Raw genomic sequence first — 17,396 nt, forward strand, 5'->3', positions numbered from 1 at the left:
AAAACAACTCCACTCGCGCGCAGAAGGCTAGCTAGCTAAGCTGCAGGTTGTATCCAACACCTGAAATCAAACTCATAGTAAAAATCAAGGATCACTGTTTGTAAGAAAGAAGAGAAAAATTAGCAGAGAAAGTTACTAGATGATCTGTTTTTGACCAGTTTGAAATTCCACCACCAGTTTGTTATGTTTGCAATTTCAAACCATTAAACTAATTCAAAGGAGGACATGGGAGTCCAAAAATAAATGATTCTAATTTTGTGTTTATTTAAGTGAGGTGTGCACTTAACACGTAGTAGCAAGATGACGTATGCAATTCACGTACTTTTACATATAACCCATAATCAATTACTTAAACAAACAAGAATGCTTAATCAAACAATATATATAAATATACAAGATTACTCAAATATTACTGAAATATTTAATACACAACACAAATGTCTTTGAGAAGTGGATGGTTAGTCATATTCTTGAACCATTCAGCCTATCTGAAGATGATATTCATTCAGTAATGTTAGGTGGGGAGCTTTAGGGTTTTTGGAGGAATTAGCTTTGGAGAGGAAAAGTTAACAACAGTTGGAACTTGATTTCTTTTTTATTGGGGAGGGTGATGTAGAAAGTAGTTTTTCCTTGATGCATAAATTTAAGATCCTGAAATGTTAGGTGTGTAAAACACAGTTTTACTCTAACTCTAACATAGTTTTAATATTTAGTGTTAGGACTTACCTTCCCATTACATTTTGGAAACAAAGCTGCTAAAGTGAATACCCCCAGAATGGGTCCAAGAATTAGCCCATCAACACTTCGGGCTAGCTAGAAATATAAAAGAAACAGGGATTATAATAGACAAGGATATTTTAAAAATTAAGTTATTGTTTTCAGTTATTTTCAAATAATATTATGTTTACCTCCATGACATTTTCTTTAAAGAGTGATGTTATTCCTGCCATACTCATTGTTGCAAGTCCAAATACCATAGCTAAACAAAACACAAAATAACATCAGCAGGGAAGTACTGTCTGCATATGTTGGTGTTACTAATTTGCATTTCTCCTGGTGGACAATTTTTCTCACTCACCACAATTGCTCCTTATGCCCAGCTAGAACTCCTTCCCTAATTCTTTCCATTTCCCTTTCTCCTAAAATCTTCCTCCTTGACAACAAATTTGTGCTCACCAGTCTCAGTATAGGTCCATGTAGAATCTACCAGGAGATCCCACCCCGGGGGCCGCGGACCCCTTGGTTAATGGTATTGGTCCATGTCATCAAAAAAGGTTGGGAACCCGTGGTGTAGATGAATTTGACAACTCATGTAAAATACCAAGGAACATTTTCCACCATATATTTCTTGTTTGAATGCTCTAAATTGGCTGATGGGCTTACACAATCAACATCACACCAGCTTCAAGTGAAGGCACTGTTTGTCTTCTGACATGGTAACCATGTTGAACTGAGAAGGGACTTCTTGTCTGCCACATCACAGGCTTGTGGTCTGCTTTTTCACTTCTAGGTTGCCTTTGTGTGATTACTACGTGCCATAACGCCAGCATAATAAGAGCATGTGTTGAGGATCATTCCAACCTAACATGGCAGTGAGGAAACACACAGGGTCAAGCTTTGAAAGCCCCTCAGGAACATAACTCTCTTTTGGTTAAATGTTCAGCAAAGTGAAGCAGGGTGAAAACCAGTTGCACACTCAGTCCCACTGGGGTCCCAAAGAGCAGGATTTCCCAGCCTGTTTTTAGTTGTGATGACATGCTAAAGTTATACATAAACATGCAAATTAGCAGCAGAGATAGGACATTCAGCCCTGCCATTTAATAAGGTCATGGCTGTAACCATCTGTGTTCCCATCTATCCCTGGTAAACTTTTAGCCCCTGGCTTATCTACCTCTGCCTAAGAATACACACTGAACTCTGAAGTGTACATTTCTGATGATTCCTGAGATTCTGTGAGAGAAACAAATCAATTCACCTCTGTCGTAAATGGATGATACATGATCTTAAAAAATGACTCCAGTTCGAGATTTTCTCACATCCATCATAAACCATGTCCTCTCTCTCTCTGCACTTTGTTGACTGACCTGCTGGGCATTTGAGACATTTTGATCCTATTTCAGCTTTTCAACAGCTGAAGTATTTTACAACTTCTTTATTGATAGAATTTGACAGCAGAGACATAGGCTAACTCTGCCATACCACTCATTTTTCTACCCCAGCTAGTCCTCTTTGCCTGTCTTATGACTCATATCCCTCTAAGCCAGGGCTTCCCAACCTGGGCTCCAGACCTCTTGCTTAATGGTATGGGTCCATGGCATAACCCCTGCTCTAACCTTTCCAATCCACGTACCTGTCTAAATGATTTTTAAATTTTTTAATTGTACCCACCTCTATCACCACCTCTGGCAGCTCATTCTATATACCCACCATCCCCTATGTAAAAAGAGTTGCCCTTTGGATCCCCTTTAAACCTTTCCTTTCTCACCTTGAATCTATGCCCTCTAGTTTTAGACTTCCATCCCCTGCAGGAAGACTTTGATTATTCACCTTATCTAGACTCTTCATGGCTTTATACACTTCTATGCCTCAGCCTCTTACACTTCAGGGAAAAAAGCACCAGGCTGTCCAGTCTATCCGTATAACTCAAGCTTTCTAATCCTGGTAACATCCTTGTGAAGTGCAACAAGGCTTAGGCACTGGGACAGGGAATTTATCAGTCAAAGGGCAACCAAACAATACCAATGAGCGAGAGCACCTGACTCCACTGGACAAGATGCTTTTAGGACTGAGATTAGGAAAAACTTCTTCACACAGAGAGTGGTGAATCTGTGGAATTCTCTGCCACAGGAAACAGTTGAGGCCAGTTCATTGGCTATATTTAAGAGGGAGTTAGATATGGCCCTTGTGGCTACGGGGATCAGGGGGTATGGAGGGAAGGCTGGTGCAGGGTTCTGAGTTGGATGATCAGCCATGATCATAATAAATGGTGGCGCAGGCTCGAAGGGCCGAATGGCCCACACCTGCACCTATTTTCTATGCTTCTATGCTTTAGGCACCTTTTAAAAAAGTTATTTTATTTTAGAGATAGAATGCAGAACAGGCCCTTCCAGCCCAATGAGCCGTAATGCCCAGCAACCCACCTATTTAAAACTAGCCTAGTGACAGGACAATTTACAATGACCAATTAACCTACTAACTAGTAAGTCTTTGGACTGTGGGAGGAAACCAGAGCACCTAGAGGAAACCCACTCACTCACGAGAAGAATGTACAAACTTTCTTACAGAGGATGTCAGAATTGAACTCTGAACTCTGATGCCCCGAGCTGTAACAGTATTGCACTAACCACTACACTACGGTGGCACCCTATAGACACTGCCCAAAAGAAGGCAATGGCAAACCACTTCTGTAGAAAAATTTGCCAAGAACAATCATGGTCTTGAAGATCATGATCGCTCACATCATACGACACAGCACATATTGAACAAAGGAATTCAGTTAACCCCAGAGTAACTGTACATTTACATATATGATGACAAATAATATCACTCTTCCTGTACATTAAACTCTGTCCTTTCTATCATTTCTCTTCTCGGATCCTCAATTCCTTTATCTTTAAGTAATTTAACTGATAATTCTGTAGTTAAACACGCCTTGAGGATTTGGGTACAATTTAGAAAATATTTTGGTTTATTGAGTTTTTCACTTTCAAGTCCCATTTTTTCTAACTATTTTTTTAAACTTTCTATGACTGATATAGTTTTTAAAGAGTGGAATAGATTGGGTATTAAATGTTTTCAGGATTTGTTTGATGGAGATAGTCTCTCTTCATTTGAACAACTGTCAGCTAAGTATAGCCTACCCAAAACCCACTTTTTTCGATATTTACAAATTAGAGACTTTTTGTGTTCTCAAGTACATACATTTCCTAAAAGTCCAGATAAGGATTTACTTGATACAATTTTTAATTTGAAACCCTTCCATAATGGATGTATATCTAATATTTATGGTATGTTGTTGGAAATGAGAAATATTCCTTTAGACAAAATTAAGAATCTCTGGGAACAAGATTTACAGATTCCAATTTCTGAGGATACTTGGAATGAAATTTTTAAATTGGTTAATACCTCATTGTTATGTGCCCGTCATTCCCTTCTACAATTTAAAGTGGATCATAGGGCCCACATGACTAAAGATAAGCTCTCTCGTTTTTATTCGGATATATCTCCCTATTGTGATAGATGTAACAATGGAGAAGCTTCACTAATTCATATGTTTTGGACTTGTCCGAGTCTTGAAAAATATTGGAAGGAAGTATTCCAAACTTTTTCGGTGCTTTTTAAAGTAAATTTTAAACCTAATCCTTGGACTGCCTTATTTGGTATTGTTGGAGGAAATGATATTATTTTGGAGACACATGATTTGCACATTTTGGCCTTTATTTCTCTTATAGCCAGGAGGGCATTGTTGCTTAAGTGGCATTAGTGCCACTCGGCCTACTCATACTCATTGGTTAAATGATGTTACATCATGCTTAAATTTAGTGAAGATTCGTTGTTCAATTTCTGAACCTAGACAAGATTTTTTAACAGTGTGGGGACCTGTTTTGAATTATTTTCAAAACCTTTGATTTACTATTAAGTACAGATGTTGGCTAATAATATGTTTTACTATATGATAAGAATTTTTTCCTTTTCTTTCTTTTAACAGAACAGCTGTTTTTTTCTGGTAGTGGGTTTAGATTTTTTTTGTATAATAAAATTATTTCTTTTCAATATTATGTTTAAATTTAATTTATATGGATATGGGGTAATGAGAGTATATTTGTGATTCCAATATATTGTAATAGATATATATTATATATCCTACTGTACTCTGTATTCTTTTATGTAAGAAATCAATAAAAATATTGAAAAAGAAAGAAACTCTGTCCTGTTGGAGTTTTTAAAAGGCGAAAGGTAAACCTAGAAGCTTTGAAATCAGTGTTCTCTTGCTTTCAGAAAAATGCTTCCAAGATTTGCTGTTTGGTTTTATAATATCTTCCACAAAGATTGCAGCAATGGCATTGATTCCTGAAGAGATTGTGCTGTAGACAAGAAAAATAAAGCAATGTTTAAATAAGATACAAGATCAACATGTCCACTTCAATATTGGTTAGAGTAAATACTACTGTTGGTCATTTCCTTTTTGCCTTTAATCACGTTTCATCTAACACATGAATAAATGTAATGTTTTGGCCTCTCCACATTGTCAGTATGCTTTGGGAAAGTCGAACATATTAAACAAATGTGAAAAGCATCAACAATTGAATTTTACATGTGCCCTTTTCACATTGTTAGCGTATACATCTAATGAAGACTTAAAGTCAGTTTAGATTTACCTCTTAGAGTTTTGCCTATCCAGAAGGAGTTTAAATCCTCTCATCATCGGAAGTTCAGTGAGGCCCTCTCTCACTGTTCTCCCACTGTGATCTTTGGTGCCCTTCTACTCGTCGCACTTATCACCTTCTAGCTGTCCTTCTTCCTCTAGCCCCATCATTTTATTCTGACGTCTTTCCCCTTCCTTTCCAGTCCTGAAGAAGGTCTCGGCCCAAAATATTGACTGTTTATTTCCCTCCTTAGATGCTGCCTGACCTGCTAAGTTACTCCAGCATTTTGTGTATGTTGTGTAAGATTTGTCTTAGTTCTTCAGAAGATACAAGAGCCTGAAGACACACACTCAATGTTTTAAGAACAGCTTCCTCCACTCCACCATCATATTACTGAACAGACAATGAATCAACCCATGAACACGACCTCAATATTTTTGTACTACTTACTGTATTTATATATATCAGGGCAGCCATTTCTCTTTGGGACAACCCTTAAAGAAAAAAAATTAAATTGAGAAAATAGCTGGGATTCCCTTGGTTTATTTGGGACACTATACTGCTTAAATGGGACAGGAGACTGCTGCTAAACAGTTTCTGAAAAGCGTCAGTTGTGGCACTTGTGAGGCCATTGGATACTACACCATGCTTGGAGTGATTAGTTTATAAATAGTGTCAATGGCATGTGTTGTGTTCAAAAAGCGGTGATTTTTTGTTGGTGAGAAATAAGCAATGAGGCAATTCAGACCTGGTTTGCTCACTGCGTTTTCAAGCATTCAAGCTTGGGGCTGCCAGAAATGGCTGAGAGCAAAAATGAAATTATTTCACTACTTCGACAAGTTAGAAACAATGAAGAATTTGAAAGTATCAACAATCATCTTGAATGTTACAATGAAGATGAAGATGAAGATTTGGAAAATACAATTGTCAAAAGCACTGTATGAAGGTAGTCCATTATTTGCACTAGGTGTCCGCATTAATTTTGTTCATTTACAGTCAAACAACAGAACACAGCACCATATACTGGATAAATTCCTCCATCAATAACTATTAGGAACTAATATACAGTTTTATAGCACTGTAGAGGTATTGGGAGTGTACTAATTTGTTCTGTATTTCATTTAAATACATAATTTGCTTCTCAGTGAAACAGTAGCTTGTCTTTTTTTATAACTTTTTAACTACTTCCATTATATATATATATAAATTATATCTTACTGTAATTTATAGTTTTTATTATGATGTATTGCACTGTACAACTGCCTCGAATCAACAGATTTCATGACATTTGCCAGTGATATTAAACCTGATTCTGATTCTGAATCGATTGATTCTTATGGAATAGGTAGGATATGTAGGCAGTCAAGATAGACCCAATGATAGTTAAAAACGTAAAATACAGAACAGTACAGCGCAATACAGGTTGTGTTTAGCCACTATGTTGTGTTGACCTATTAATCTACTCCAAGATCAATCTAATCTTTCCTTCTCACATAGCCCACCATCTTCCTCTCAGAGACTTTTATACTAAACTGCCAAAAGTTAGGGAAGATAAAAACTGAATGCTACTGGCTTCTTAATGTAATGAGTAATGAGCTAACACTTTCAAATCTAAAATAATTTCTACTTATAGAATTCCCCATTGATTCTTTTTGCCGTTTAGTTACACTAAGGGATATTTTACAGCAATTAACATTCCAGCACCTCTTTGGCCATGGGAGAACATACAATCTTCACAGACACCATCCAATGTTAGGATTAAATCTGTGGTCCAGGATTTGTGAGTTAGTGGCACTAACCGCTTTACCACTGTGTTGTGTATTTAATTTTTCAGTAGTATTTGGATAATATTGTAAGTATATTGTTTGATTAAGCATTCTTATTCCTTTAAATAATTAATTATGGGTTATACGTATAAATTAGTGAAATTCATACGTCATGATGCTACTATGTGATATGTGTGCCTCTCACATAATGCAAAAGACAAAGTTAGACTCTCATCTCTTGGTTCTCTTGTTTTCCTTTGAATTAGTTTAATGTTTCGGAGTTACAAAACATAACACACAGTGCACCCATGTGAATTTACCTGACTACTTCATGTTTATTATATTTATGAAGCCATGGGAGCAGGTGATGGATAGTTGTATGAGCAGCTGGTGCATATTACAAGTCCTGGTAATGCAACCTCTGATGCCAGGCAGACAGTCTCTGAAGAGTGTTGATAATGGCTGGGGTCACCCGTTTTGTAAAGGCATGGCCCAGAAGAAGGCAATGGCAAACCACCTCTGTGGAAAAATTTGCCAAGAACAATCATGGTCATGGAAAGACCATGACTGCCCACGTCATATGACATGGCACACAACAAATGATTTTCAAAGGTTCAAAGACCTAAAGAGCATTTATTGTCAAAGAATGTATAAATTATACAACCTTGAGATTTTGTTTGCTTACAGGCAATTGTAAAGCAAGGAACCCAAAAGAACCCAATTAGAAAAAAATAAATAAGACCTACCCCAGTGCCCACAGAGAAAGAGGGAAAAAAAAACACAAAACAAAACATGCAAACAATAGAAGTGAGCAACAACAACAGCATTCCAAACCAAATTGAGTCCTTAGATCCAAATTCCCGGAGCAGCCCGGAGTATACCCAAAGCCTTGGTATTTCATTCATCATATTAGCAGGGCAAACCACCACAAGTTTTGCAGACACAAAGCACAGTAGTCGTGTGCAATCTCATAGCCTTAGCATCGTTGAGAGAAGAGCCCCCAGACCGTCTGGTGTAAGCATTTAAATTGTCTGATCCGGCCCTGCTGCGGTGAATCACCATGAGCCTAGATTTCTCAGCTGGAGAAGCCGTTCCAAATCGGCTCGACGCCCAGAATGATCCAACCTTGCCTGACACCTTGTCTTCCAGTCTATTTGGGCTGGCATTTAGATTATCGTATTGTACCTCGCATTAGGGCCTAGGCCTTGCCGTGGCCAGTAGCTCCAAGCCTAGAACACACCGCCCAGTGAGTTGCTTTGGACCTAGATTTTGCTGCCGAAGAAGTCATCCTTGACCTCTCCAAATTGGCTCTTTTATATTTTCATACTTTGAGTTTGGATTCCCACACTATTTCTCAGAGCTCCTGAATCTATTGCATTCATGCCCCTATAGTCGATAGTTTCCAGCATTCAGACTGTCTCACTGAATTTTCTTCACAATACAAGGAAAATCCCATGCAACTTTGCAACTGTTCTGTACCTTACAACATTGCATTTAGGCACTTGTTTATTTACACATAATTCATCTGTAGATTTTAACCTTACTTTTCTAGGTTATTGTGTATTACATGTGTGTTATGTGTACTACTGTGCTTTACAGCCTGGTTCAGAGAAACATCATCTCATTTGATGGTATACATGTATATAGTTAAATGACAATAAAATTGACTTGAACTAAACACTTAAACAACATACAATTAGTCTGCTATTTTATTTTTACTCTCTACCTCCATGCATAGTGCCATAATTTCAAATTCATAGAAGTACTTTTTATAAGAATAAATTTTTATAAATTCATACCTCAGAGTGCCACTAAACGTGCTGGCAATAAACAGCCCTGGAACTCCAGGCACATGAGATAAGATCTCCAAAACGAGTAATGGTGCCATCTTTGGAATGATTTTAAAATAAAGAAGAAGTCATTAGGAAACAATTTGCAATACAGTATCTGCTCTAACCAGTTAAATATTTCCTACATCGTGCAGATCAGTGGTGGAATAGACTATAATCGCTATTCTCCTATCTCAAGGTGAAAGTATCTCAGAAACAGAAGATTCAAAGGTTTGTCAACCTATCATCAACGCCAGCAATGATTACACCAGCACTAGGAGATGAGGGAAGCTCACACTTGATAACAGCTTTTGATTTAAAATATTTGATAATCCAAATAAACTTCTGCCATGTTTTCCAATACAAGTCAATGCGATGGAACACGTTATATTTTGCAGTGTTCCTTACATGTAGAAAGATCACTCAAAGTATTTACATTGACGATGAAACAAGGGTTCTGAGAAGGAGGGTGTGAAGGAGAAAAGGAAAAGCTTTGTGTGTTTTGATGTTACAAATGACTAGAAAATATTAAGATGTAGAGGACTGAAGGACAGTTAAAAAAAGATGTATCTGATTTGCAAACATCTTTCAATCCTTTCATTTAGGCATTGTCTGGAAATGCAATCTTAATTTATTTGACAAGTACATCAAATATTTCCTCAAACATTTTAAAAAGCACTTGCCTTAATGCCACCCCACAGTCAAGACATGGGCTTTGCACACTGAAATGCATGTCAACTGATTGTTGAGGCCTGTTTTACGTTATTTGAAGGGATTTAACATTATCTGAGCCACTGTCGGGGATTCTGCATATTTGCCTTCTTCAGATTAAACTTCAAACATTCTTTCTTAACGATGTAAGCCTTAACATCGAATAGGATTATTCTTAAAAACAAGTTCCTTGCTTCTTCTCAACACATTTGTACTTTCATTGGGATTGTTTGAACGCAATTAGAGAAGGGAATCCTTAATTGATTTTCATCATCATTACTCAGAAAGGTCAATTGATATATATTGGTCAGAATAAATAGCTCAGTTTGTGGATGGAACCACATGCAATTTTCATTTGCGTGGTTCTCTAAATACCTAGTCAAACAGCTGAGCTATTGCCCAGAACTGAACCTGAGACACAACTGGGTCTCCATAACAACATATATTTTTTACCTCACAGTGTAATCAGGAATCATTTTCAAATCGTTCATTACCTATTTATCGACGAAGACACAGAGGTCAATGGTATATTACAATCCTTTGACTAAAACTGCATTAGGAGTTTGCAGAGATTTGGTATGTCACTCAAAAATTTCTACAGCTGTACTGTGGAGAGCATTCTGACTGGCTGAATCACCATCTGGTATGGAGTGCAGGATTGAAAAAGCTGTAGAGTTATAAACTTAGTCAGCTCCATCATGGAGACATCTTCAAGGAGCGATGACTCAAAAAGGCGGCATTCATCACCCAGGGCATGCCATGTTCTCATTGCTACCATCAGGAAGGAGGTAGAGAAGTCTGAAGTCTCACACTCAGCGATTCAGGAACAGCTTCTTCCCCATTGCTATTGAATCTCTGAATGGACATTGAACCCATACACGCTACCTAACTACTTTTTTTCTGTTCTTGCATTTCTTAATTTAACTCTATATATACTTACTATAATTCACAGTATGCATTGCACTGCTGCCACAAAATCAAGAAATTTCACAATCTGTGCCGGTGATATTAAACCTGATTCTGATTCAGGTAAATTAATAAAAATATTCAGGTGTTTAGCATTTGAGCATGTGATGAAAAATTGTGTATTAATGCACAAGCGGAAGTTTCTGTCTACTTTAAAAATAGATTTAAGTTAGCCTTGGAAGTGATGGTCTCTATCCTTTGCTTTTTTTAAAATCCTATTTTCTCTGAGAATCTATTGGTTTATGGAAAAAGGAAATTTAAATGAGAAAACATAGTATGATCATGTGACAATGCGAGAGTAGAGATGAAGCACTGACGGCTATAGAGATAGAGCACTATCTACCAGGTGCCTCAATTCCACTCACAGAACATCGTACTTCAGACTACTAATTTTCTGTCAGCCATTTCATTGCTTTCTGTATTATGCTGTCCACTAGAACACAGAGCATTGTATAGCACGGGAACAAGCCCTTCTTCTCATAGTACTGTGCCACATTAACAAAATTCGTAACAAAAAGTCCAACTACAAATTAATCTTTTTTGCCCACCTAATGCCCACACCCTTCCAGTTCCAACACATCCATGTGCCTATCTAAGAGCCTTTCGAATGCCTCTGTCGTATTTACCTCCACCTCAACAATACATTCTTGCACCCACCACTCTGCGTAAAATATACATCTCTGAAATCAGCATTAAATTAGAACTGTTGTGATCTACAGACCGTGCACTCAAGGAACCACAATGAGACTGGGCAAATTCACTTTATGTAAGACATTGAGAATCAGAAATGGTAATACTTTTCATTCAGTTGCAATGACAGTGTCGATGGTAGATGCTGTAGTGTAAGGGGAGTATGCTGACCTGCAAGGCTGTCTAACTTCTCAAAGGCTTCTAGAACAGGGGTCCCCAACCTTTTTTGCACCATGGACCGGTTTAATATTGACAATATTCTTGCCGACTGGCCGACAGGGGGTGGAGGGGTGGAGGGGGTGTTCAAGTTCAACAGTGCGTGACAGGGAATGAGGAAAGGTGCAGCTGACTCGTATCGTTTCTTATCACCAAATCATTTCATTTCCTTGCGGCCCGGTAGCACATGCTTTGCGACCCGGTGGTTGGGGACCACTGTTCTAGAAGCGAGGATATTTCAAATATGCGTTTACTTGCCTGATTAGGATTGGTGATTCTCTTTGCCTCCATTGGATCACAGTTCTCATAAACAGCATACATAACTACACCACACATGCAAGCTGTAATTGTCACTAAAAGCATGACAACCCCATTCAAGGATACAGCCCTGAAAAAGAAGAAAGAATGGTTAACAGAAAGTTACAAAGTACATCAGGACGATCATTATCATTTTGATGTATCTCAGTATTAAGTACTGTACATGGAAGAAATGTAAACAAAATACTTCCTTCCACTGAAAACATTATCTTTAGATCTCAGACATTATAAAAACAAAGTTTGCTATGAATCAAGATTCAGTTCATGTGATATACATGTAGAATAAGGTTCTTCAGATGGAACTCGAAGGTGTGATTTTAAAGTAACACCGCAGATATACTGTAAATACTGTGACAAAAGACCTAGATTAGATTAGATTCAACTTTATTTTCATTGTGCCAAGTACCGATACAAAGCCAATGAAATGCCGTTAGCTTCTAAGAAGAAATGCAAAGAATCGTGTTATTTACAAAATAACTGCGAATAAAAAGTAAGTGCTAGGTGAAATTGGTAAGGACCCAAGAGCTGGAGTATCCAAATCTGGAATCAAGAAATGATGTCGAGATTGAGACGAGAAAAGGGTTCTTTACCAAATGCTTGTCGAGAATCCAAATGAGACAGAAATCCTAAATGCATTCGCAGACTGAACCAAAGTAGAGCGAGCAATTGAACACCGAACCTGAGTTCATGTGCTCTTTAAATTTTGAAATCCTGGCCCCAAAACATGGCTGCCAATTAGCAGAATGGGCCTGAACCTTTAAAGGGACTGCACCAGCTATCCATACTCCGCAGAATCGGAATGTCTAAACCTGAGAAGCTGGTATGATCGGATACATACCGTAACAAATATAGGTGAATAATTACATTTAATAATGATTAATTTATGAATGGGATTACAAGTTCAAGGCCAAATATAATTGTCATTCAACCATACACATGTATACAGCTAAATGAAACAGTGTTCCTTGGCGGCCAAGGTGCAAAACACAGGAATTAAATTATCAGAGCAGATTACTGACTCAACATCCGGCACGGGGAGGTTCAATACAAGTAGCCCAAAGAAACATAAATTTAAATAAAGTCTGTTATGAGATAATTATTCAAACATGGTGAAAAGCAAAATCACATTTAATCAATTTATTAGAATTCTTTGAAGTAACATTGCCAAGGATAAAGGGACACTGTTGGATGCACTATTCTGTGATTTCCACAGGCATATAATTATGCATCCTACTGAAGATTATTGCTGAAAAGAAAAGTTTATGATGTGGGAGGTAACAGACTGATAAGGAAGGAAGATTGAAAGGTGACAGAAAATGGTCTGTAAATAGGGATTTTCTGGGTAGCAAGATGTAGCATATGGTATACAGAGAAATGGGTTCTGGGACATCAGTGTGGGAAAATGTAAAATTGTCCATTTTGTTGGGAAAAATAAAAAGCAGGGGTTCCCAACCTGGGGTCCACGGACCCCTTGGTTAACGGTAGGAGTCCATGCCATGAAAAACGTTGGGAACCTCTGAGGTAAAGAAAACATATTTTATACATGCTTAGAGATGATAATACTCTGCATTGCATAGAGATTTGGGTGTCCAATTGTGTCATTTGCAAAAGATAAACACACAGTTATAGCAAGTCATAGGAAAACTAATAGAAGATTATTCTATGGAGAATATAGAAGGGTGGTTATACTTCAGTTATACAGGATACTGATGAGACTACAGTACAGTATGGAGTAGTGGTTTCAAGGTTCAAAGTAAATTTAAAATCAAAGTACATATTTGTCACCATAGACAATCCTGAGATTTGTTTTCATGTGGGTATGCTCAGTAAATTTACACAATAATATTTATAACAGAATCAATGAAAGTCTGCACCAACTAGGGTGTTCAACTAGAGTGTGGAAAACAACAAAATAAACCTATATTTAAGGATGTAAATACATTGGAAGCAGTTCACAGAAGGTTTCCTGCAGTAATGACCAGGTCATCCTATGAGAAAAAAGATTAGTCTGGCTAGGCTTCTATCATCTGGAATTTAGAAGTTTAAGCCAGGATTTGACTGAAACTCATAACATTCTGAAAGATGTTGGCAGGGTTGATGTATAGAAGATTTATCCTCTATAAAATAAAGGGTTAATGCTTCAAAATAAGGGGTTGCCATTTAAGACAGAGATGAGCTGAAACATTTTTCTCTCTGTGTTTAGAACCCTCCCTTTGAAAGGGCGTTGGAAGGAGAGTCTTAGAATATTTCTAAGACATAATTAGACAGAGTTGTGAAGCATTCCATTTTAATTTTGATCACCTACCTACAGGAAAGATGTAAATAAGATTGAAAGAGTCTGGAGAAAATATACGAGGATGTTGCCAGGTGTGGTGGACCTGAGTTATAAGGAAAGATTAAATAGGTTAGAACTTTATTCGTTGGAATATAGAAGATTGAAAGGAGATTTTATAGAGGTATACAAAATTATGAGGGGTATAGAGAGGGCAAATGCAAGCAGGCTTTTTCCACTGAGGTTGGGTGAGACTTCTACCAGAGGTCATGTGTTATGGGTGAAAGGGAAAAGTTTAAGGGGAACATGAGGGGAAACTTCTTCACTCAAAGGGTGGCAATAATGTGGAATGAGCTACCAATGCAAGGGTTGCATGTGAACTCGATATCAACATTTAAGAGAAATTTGGATAGCTACAAGGATGGTAGGGATATGGAGGGTATAGTCCTGGTGCAGGTCGATGGGAGTAGGCAGTTTAAATGGTTCGGCACGGACTAGATGGGCCAAATGGCCTGTTTCTGTGCTGTACTTTTCTATGACTAAGTAAAGAGGGGGGAGTGAAAGATCAACAGGGATAAGACTAAATGTGGATTCAAGATTGTAAAACAGAACAGCCATGATCTCTAGGTGATGAAGCAGGCTCAGGCCCTACTCTTAGTTCATAAGTAGCTAGGTTGTACAAAAATTCAGAAAACCACAGAGAGATCACAGCCTGGAAGGAGGCCATTTGACTCAGTGAATCCATGACAACGCTGTGTAAGGATAGCTCAGGCAGTTCCACTCCCTAAAGCCGGGCATTTTCTCCTCCCCCCCCCCGCCCTTTCTAATTGAATTCCCTTTCAAAAGCCCATAATTGAACATATTCACACTATTTCTATTATGTTTTGTAACTTCAAAACATGAAACTAATTCAAAGGAAGACAGGGGAGTCCAAAAATGTGAGTTTAACTTTGTGTTTTACTTTAAGTGAGGCACACATGTAACACATGGTAGCATGATGATGCATGCAATTCACTTTTTATATATATAACCCATAATGAATTATTTAAATGATTAAGAATGCTTGATCAAACAATATATTTATAAGATTACTCAAATACCACTGCAGACATCTCACCTCTCCCGGAAGTTCCGGGAGTCTCCCGCATATTAATAGTGGCTCCCTGATGCCCGCAAATTATATACAATATAACGGAAATCAATTTTTTTGAGAGCGAGCGAAAGAAAGCAAGAGAGAGCGCGAGAGCAACCACAAGAGAGAGAGAGCGTGAGCGAGAGCGCGCCACTGCAGAGTGTTCCAAAAAATATATAAAATGTATGTCACCCCAGACTACACTAAAGTGTACCCCTGCCTAATAAGGGTGAAAAATAATGACAGTGTTGCTCGCTGCACTGTTTGCAACAGTGACTTTTCTATTGCCCATGGTGGGTTAAGACTGTAAAAGACATGTTGAGGTGAGATTAACAGGTGTCATTTGTTCATTAGCATAGCTAACGTTATTTAAACTAGCTGGCTAGCTGCTAAGGAGCTACTCTGTTGCAGACATTCCACCTCTCCCGGAAGTCTCCCGCAAATTGATGGTGCTACCTCCCTGAAATGAGTTTTTGCAGGGTGGGATGTCTGCCACTGAAATATTAAATACTCAACAATCTCCCCACCCTCACCAATACATTCCAAATCCTAATCAATCGGCAGCTGGAAAATTTTCTTTCTGTTACTTTTTATTTTTATTGCTAACTGTCTTCACTCTATTTTGTGCTGATGGCAACTGTGGCAATTCTATTCTCATTGCCGACAAGGCAAACGGTTGCCAGTGTAAAGGAGCCTAAGCTATAGATTTAATTCCTGTTATCCAAAAGCAAGAGCATTAGAAAACCATAATGGCACAGAAGGAGGCTATTTGGCCTGTTAAAACCATCCAACATTGTGCAGAGTCAAAGAGTCAGACTGTTCTTTCACCATGGTGGCACCTCCAATACGTTTAAGTTACATTGAATGAACGAATGACCTGAAGATTTCTGAACTTTAGAACAGAGGATACATCTGATACAGTGAGACTAAATCAGTTGATGATAGGCAGCAAAGGTTAGCTCTGATATATTAAGTTTTGCTCTAATATGATGGTTTTAAGGTTTTACCATTAATAATGCTAGCTTTAAATTCCAGATTTATTTTGTAGCTCTTCTTTTAAGATGGGTGGCAGGGTGGAGATATATCTCTACCAAAAAAGGTGTAAGGCACTCCTTCCCTCTATTAGCCTTTGGGATGTTAATAGGAATAACAGTTAATGGGAATACCTTCCAGTCTAGAACCACCAATATCCAGAGACTGTGAAAATTTTAACGTTCCTCTTGATTACACACTAGAGGGTAAAGAAAAATGCTGATAAATGTATTGTTGGAGAGATGGTGCAGGAGAAAAGGCTTAAGATTCTTTCTTCTTTTTAGAGATACAGTGTGGTAAAAGGCCCTTCTGACCCAGTGAGTCCACACTGTCCTACTACACCCATACGACCAATTAACATACTAACCGGTACGATTTTGGAATGTGGAAGGAAACTAGAGACCCAGAGGAAATCTACGTGGTTCTTGAAAGGGTTCCATGGTGTTTCTTTGTTTTGTGGCTGCCTGCAGGAGGATGAATCTCAGAGTTGTATTCTGAATACATACTTTGATAATAACCATACTTTGAATCTTTGAATTTTTGAATCTTAGGTCACAGGGAAAAGGTACAAACTCCTTATAGACAGTGGCAGGAATTGAGCCCCGGTCACTGGTACTGTAATAGTGTTAAGCTAAATACTATGCTACCATGCTGCCCCATTCTTGAGACACGGGGAATGGTTCTGGGTAAGTTGAGACCTGAACGGTTGGACTATACAAGACCTCAAGACCTACGAGCATGCTTACTGGTGCATTAGGGATTCACTTTCACTCGCTCTGTAGTGGGAAAGGAAGCTGAGCAGAGATTCAGAAGAGAGGAAGTCTAAGCTGGAAATGGAAGTCAGACAGATGATGAGGAAATTTGAAAAGAAGAGCAAACAGACGTTGAAAAATAGACGTACATGTAAAAATTGGGAGCAGGAATCGGACATTCAGCTCCTTGAAACGGCTTATATAGGATCAGGTTATTAAAGAAAAATATCAAAAAATTGTAGATGCTAGAAATCTGTGACTAAAAGGATTTGCTGGAAATAGCAGGTGGAGCAGAAAATCAGGAAGGAAATATTGAACATTATCTCAGTACCTTTATATATATACT

At 38.1% G+C, this 17,396-nt stretch overlaps 1 protein-coding gene across 1 annotated transcript in view; it reads right to left on the minus strand.

Moving 5' to 3' along the window:
- Nucleotides 1–17,396, minus strand: part of LOC140187074 (sodium-coupled monocarboxylate transporter 1-like) — a 56,763-nt gene that overhangs the window by 12,568 nt on the left and 26,799 nt on the right. The window contains exons 9-13 of the mRNA XM_072242006.1: nucleotides 11,803–11,932; nucleotides 8,932–9,020; nucleotides 4,963–5,084; nucleotides 909–979; nucleotides 727–813 (exon numbers count right to left, since the gene is read on the minus strand). Of these exons, the coding sequence (XP_072098107.1) occupies nucleotides 727–813; nucleotides 909–979; nucleotides 4,963–5,084; nucleotides 8,932–9,020; nucleotides 11,803–11,932 (499 nt within the window). The remainder of the gene's footprint in view (nucleotides 1–726; nucleotides 814–908; nucleotides 980–4,962; nucleotides 5,085–8,931; nucleotides 9,021–11,802; nucleotides 11,933–17,396) is intronic.

The sequence above is a fragment of the Mobula birostris genome, chromosome 24 (assembly GCF_030028105.1).
Source record: "Mobula birostris isolate sMobBir1 chromosome 24, sMobBir1.hap1, whole genome shotgun sequence".
NCBI classification, from domain to species: Eukaryota; Metazoa; Chordata; class Chondrichthyes; order Myliobatiformes; family Myliobatidae; genus Mobula; species Mobula birostris.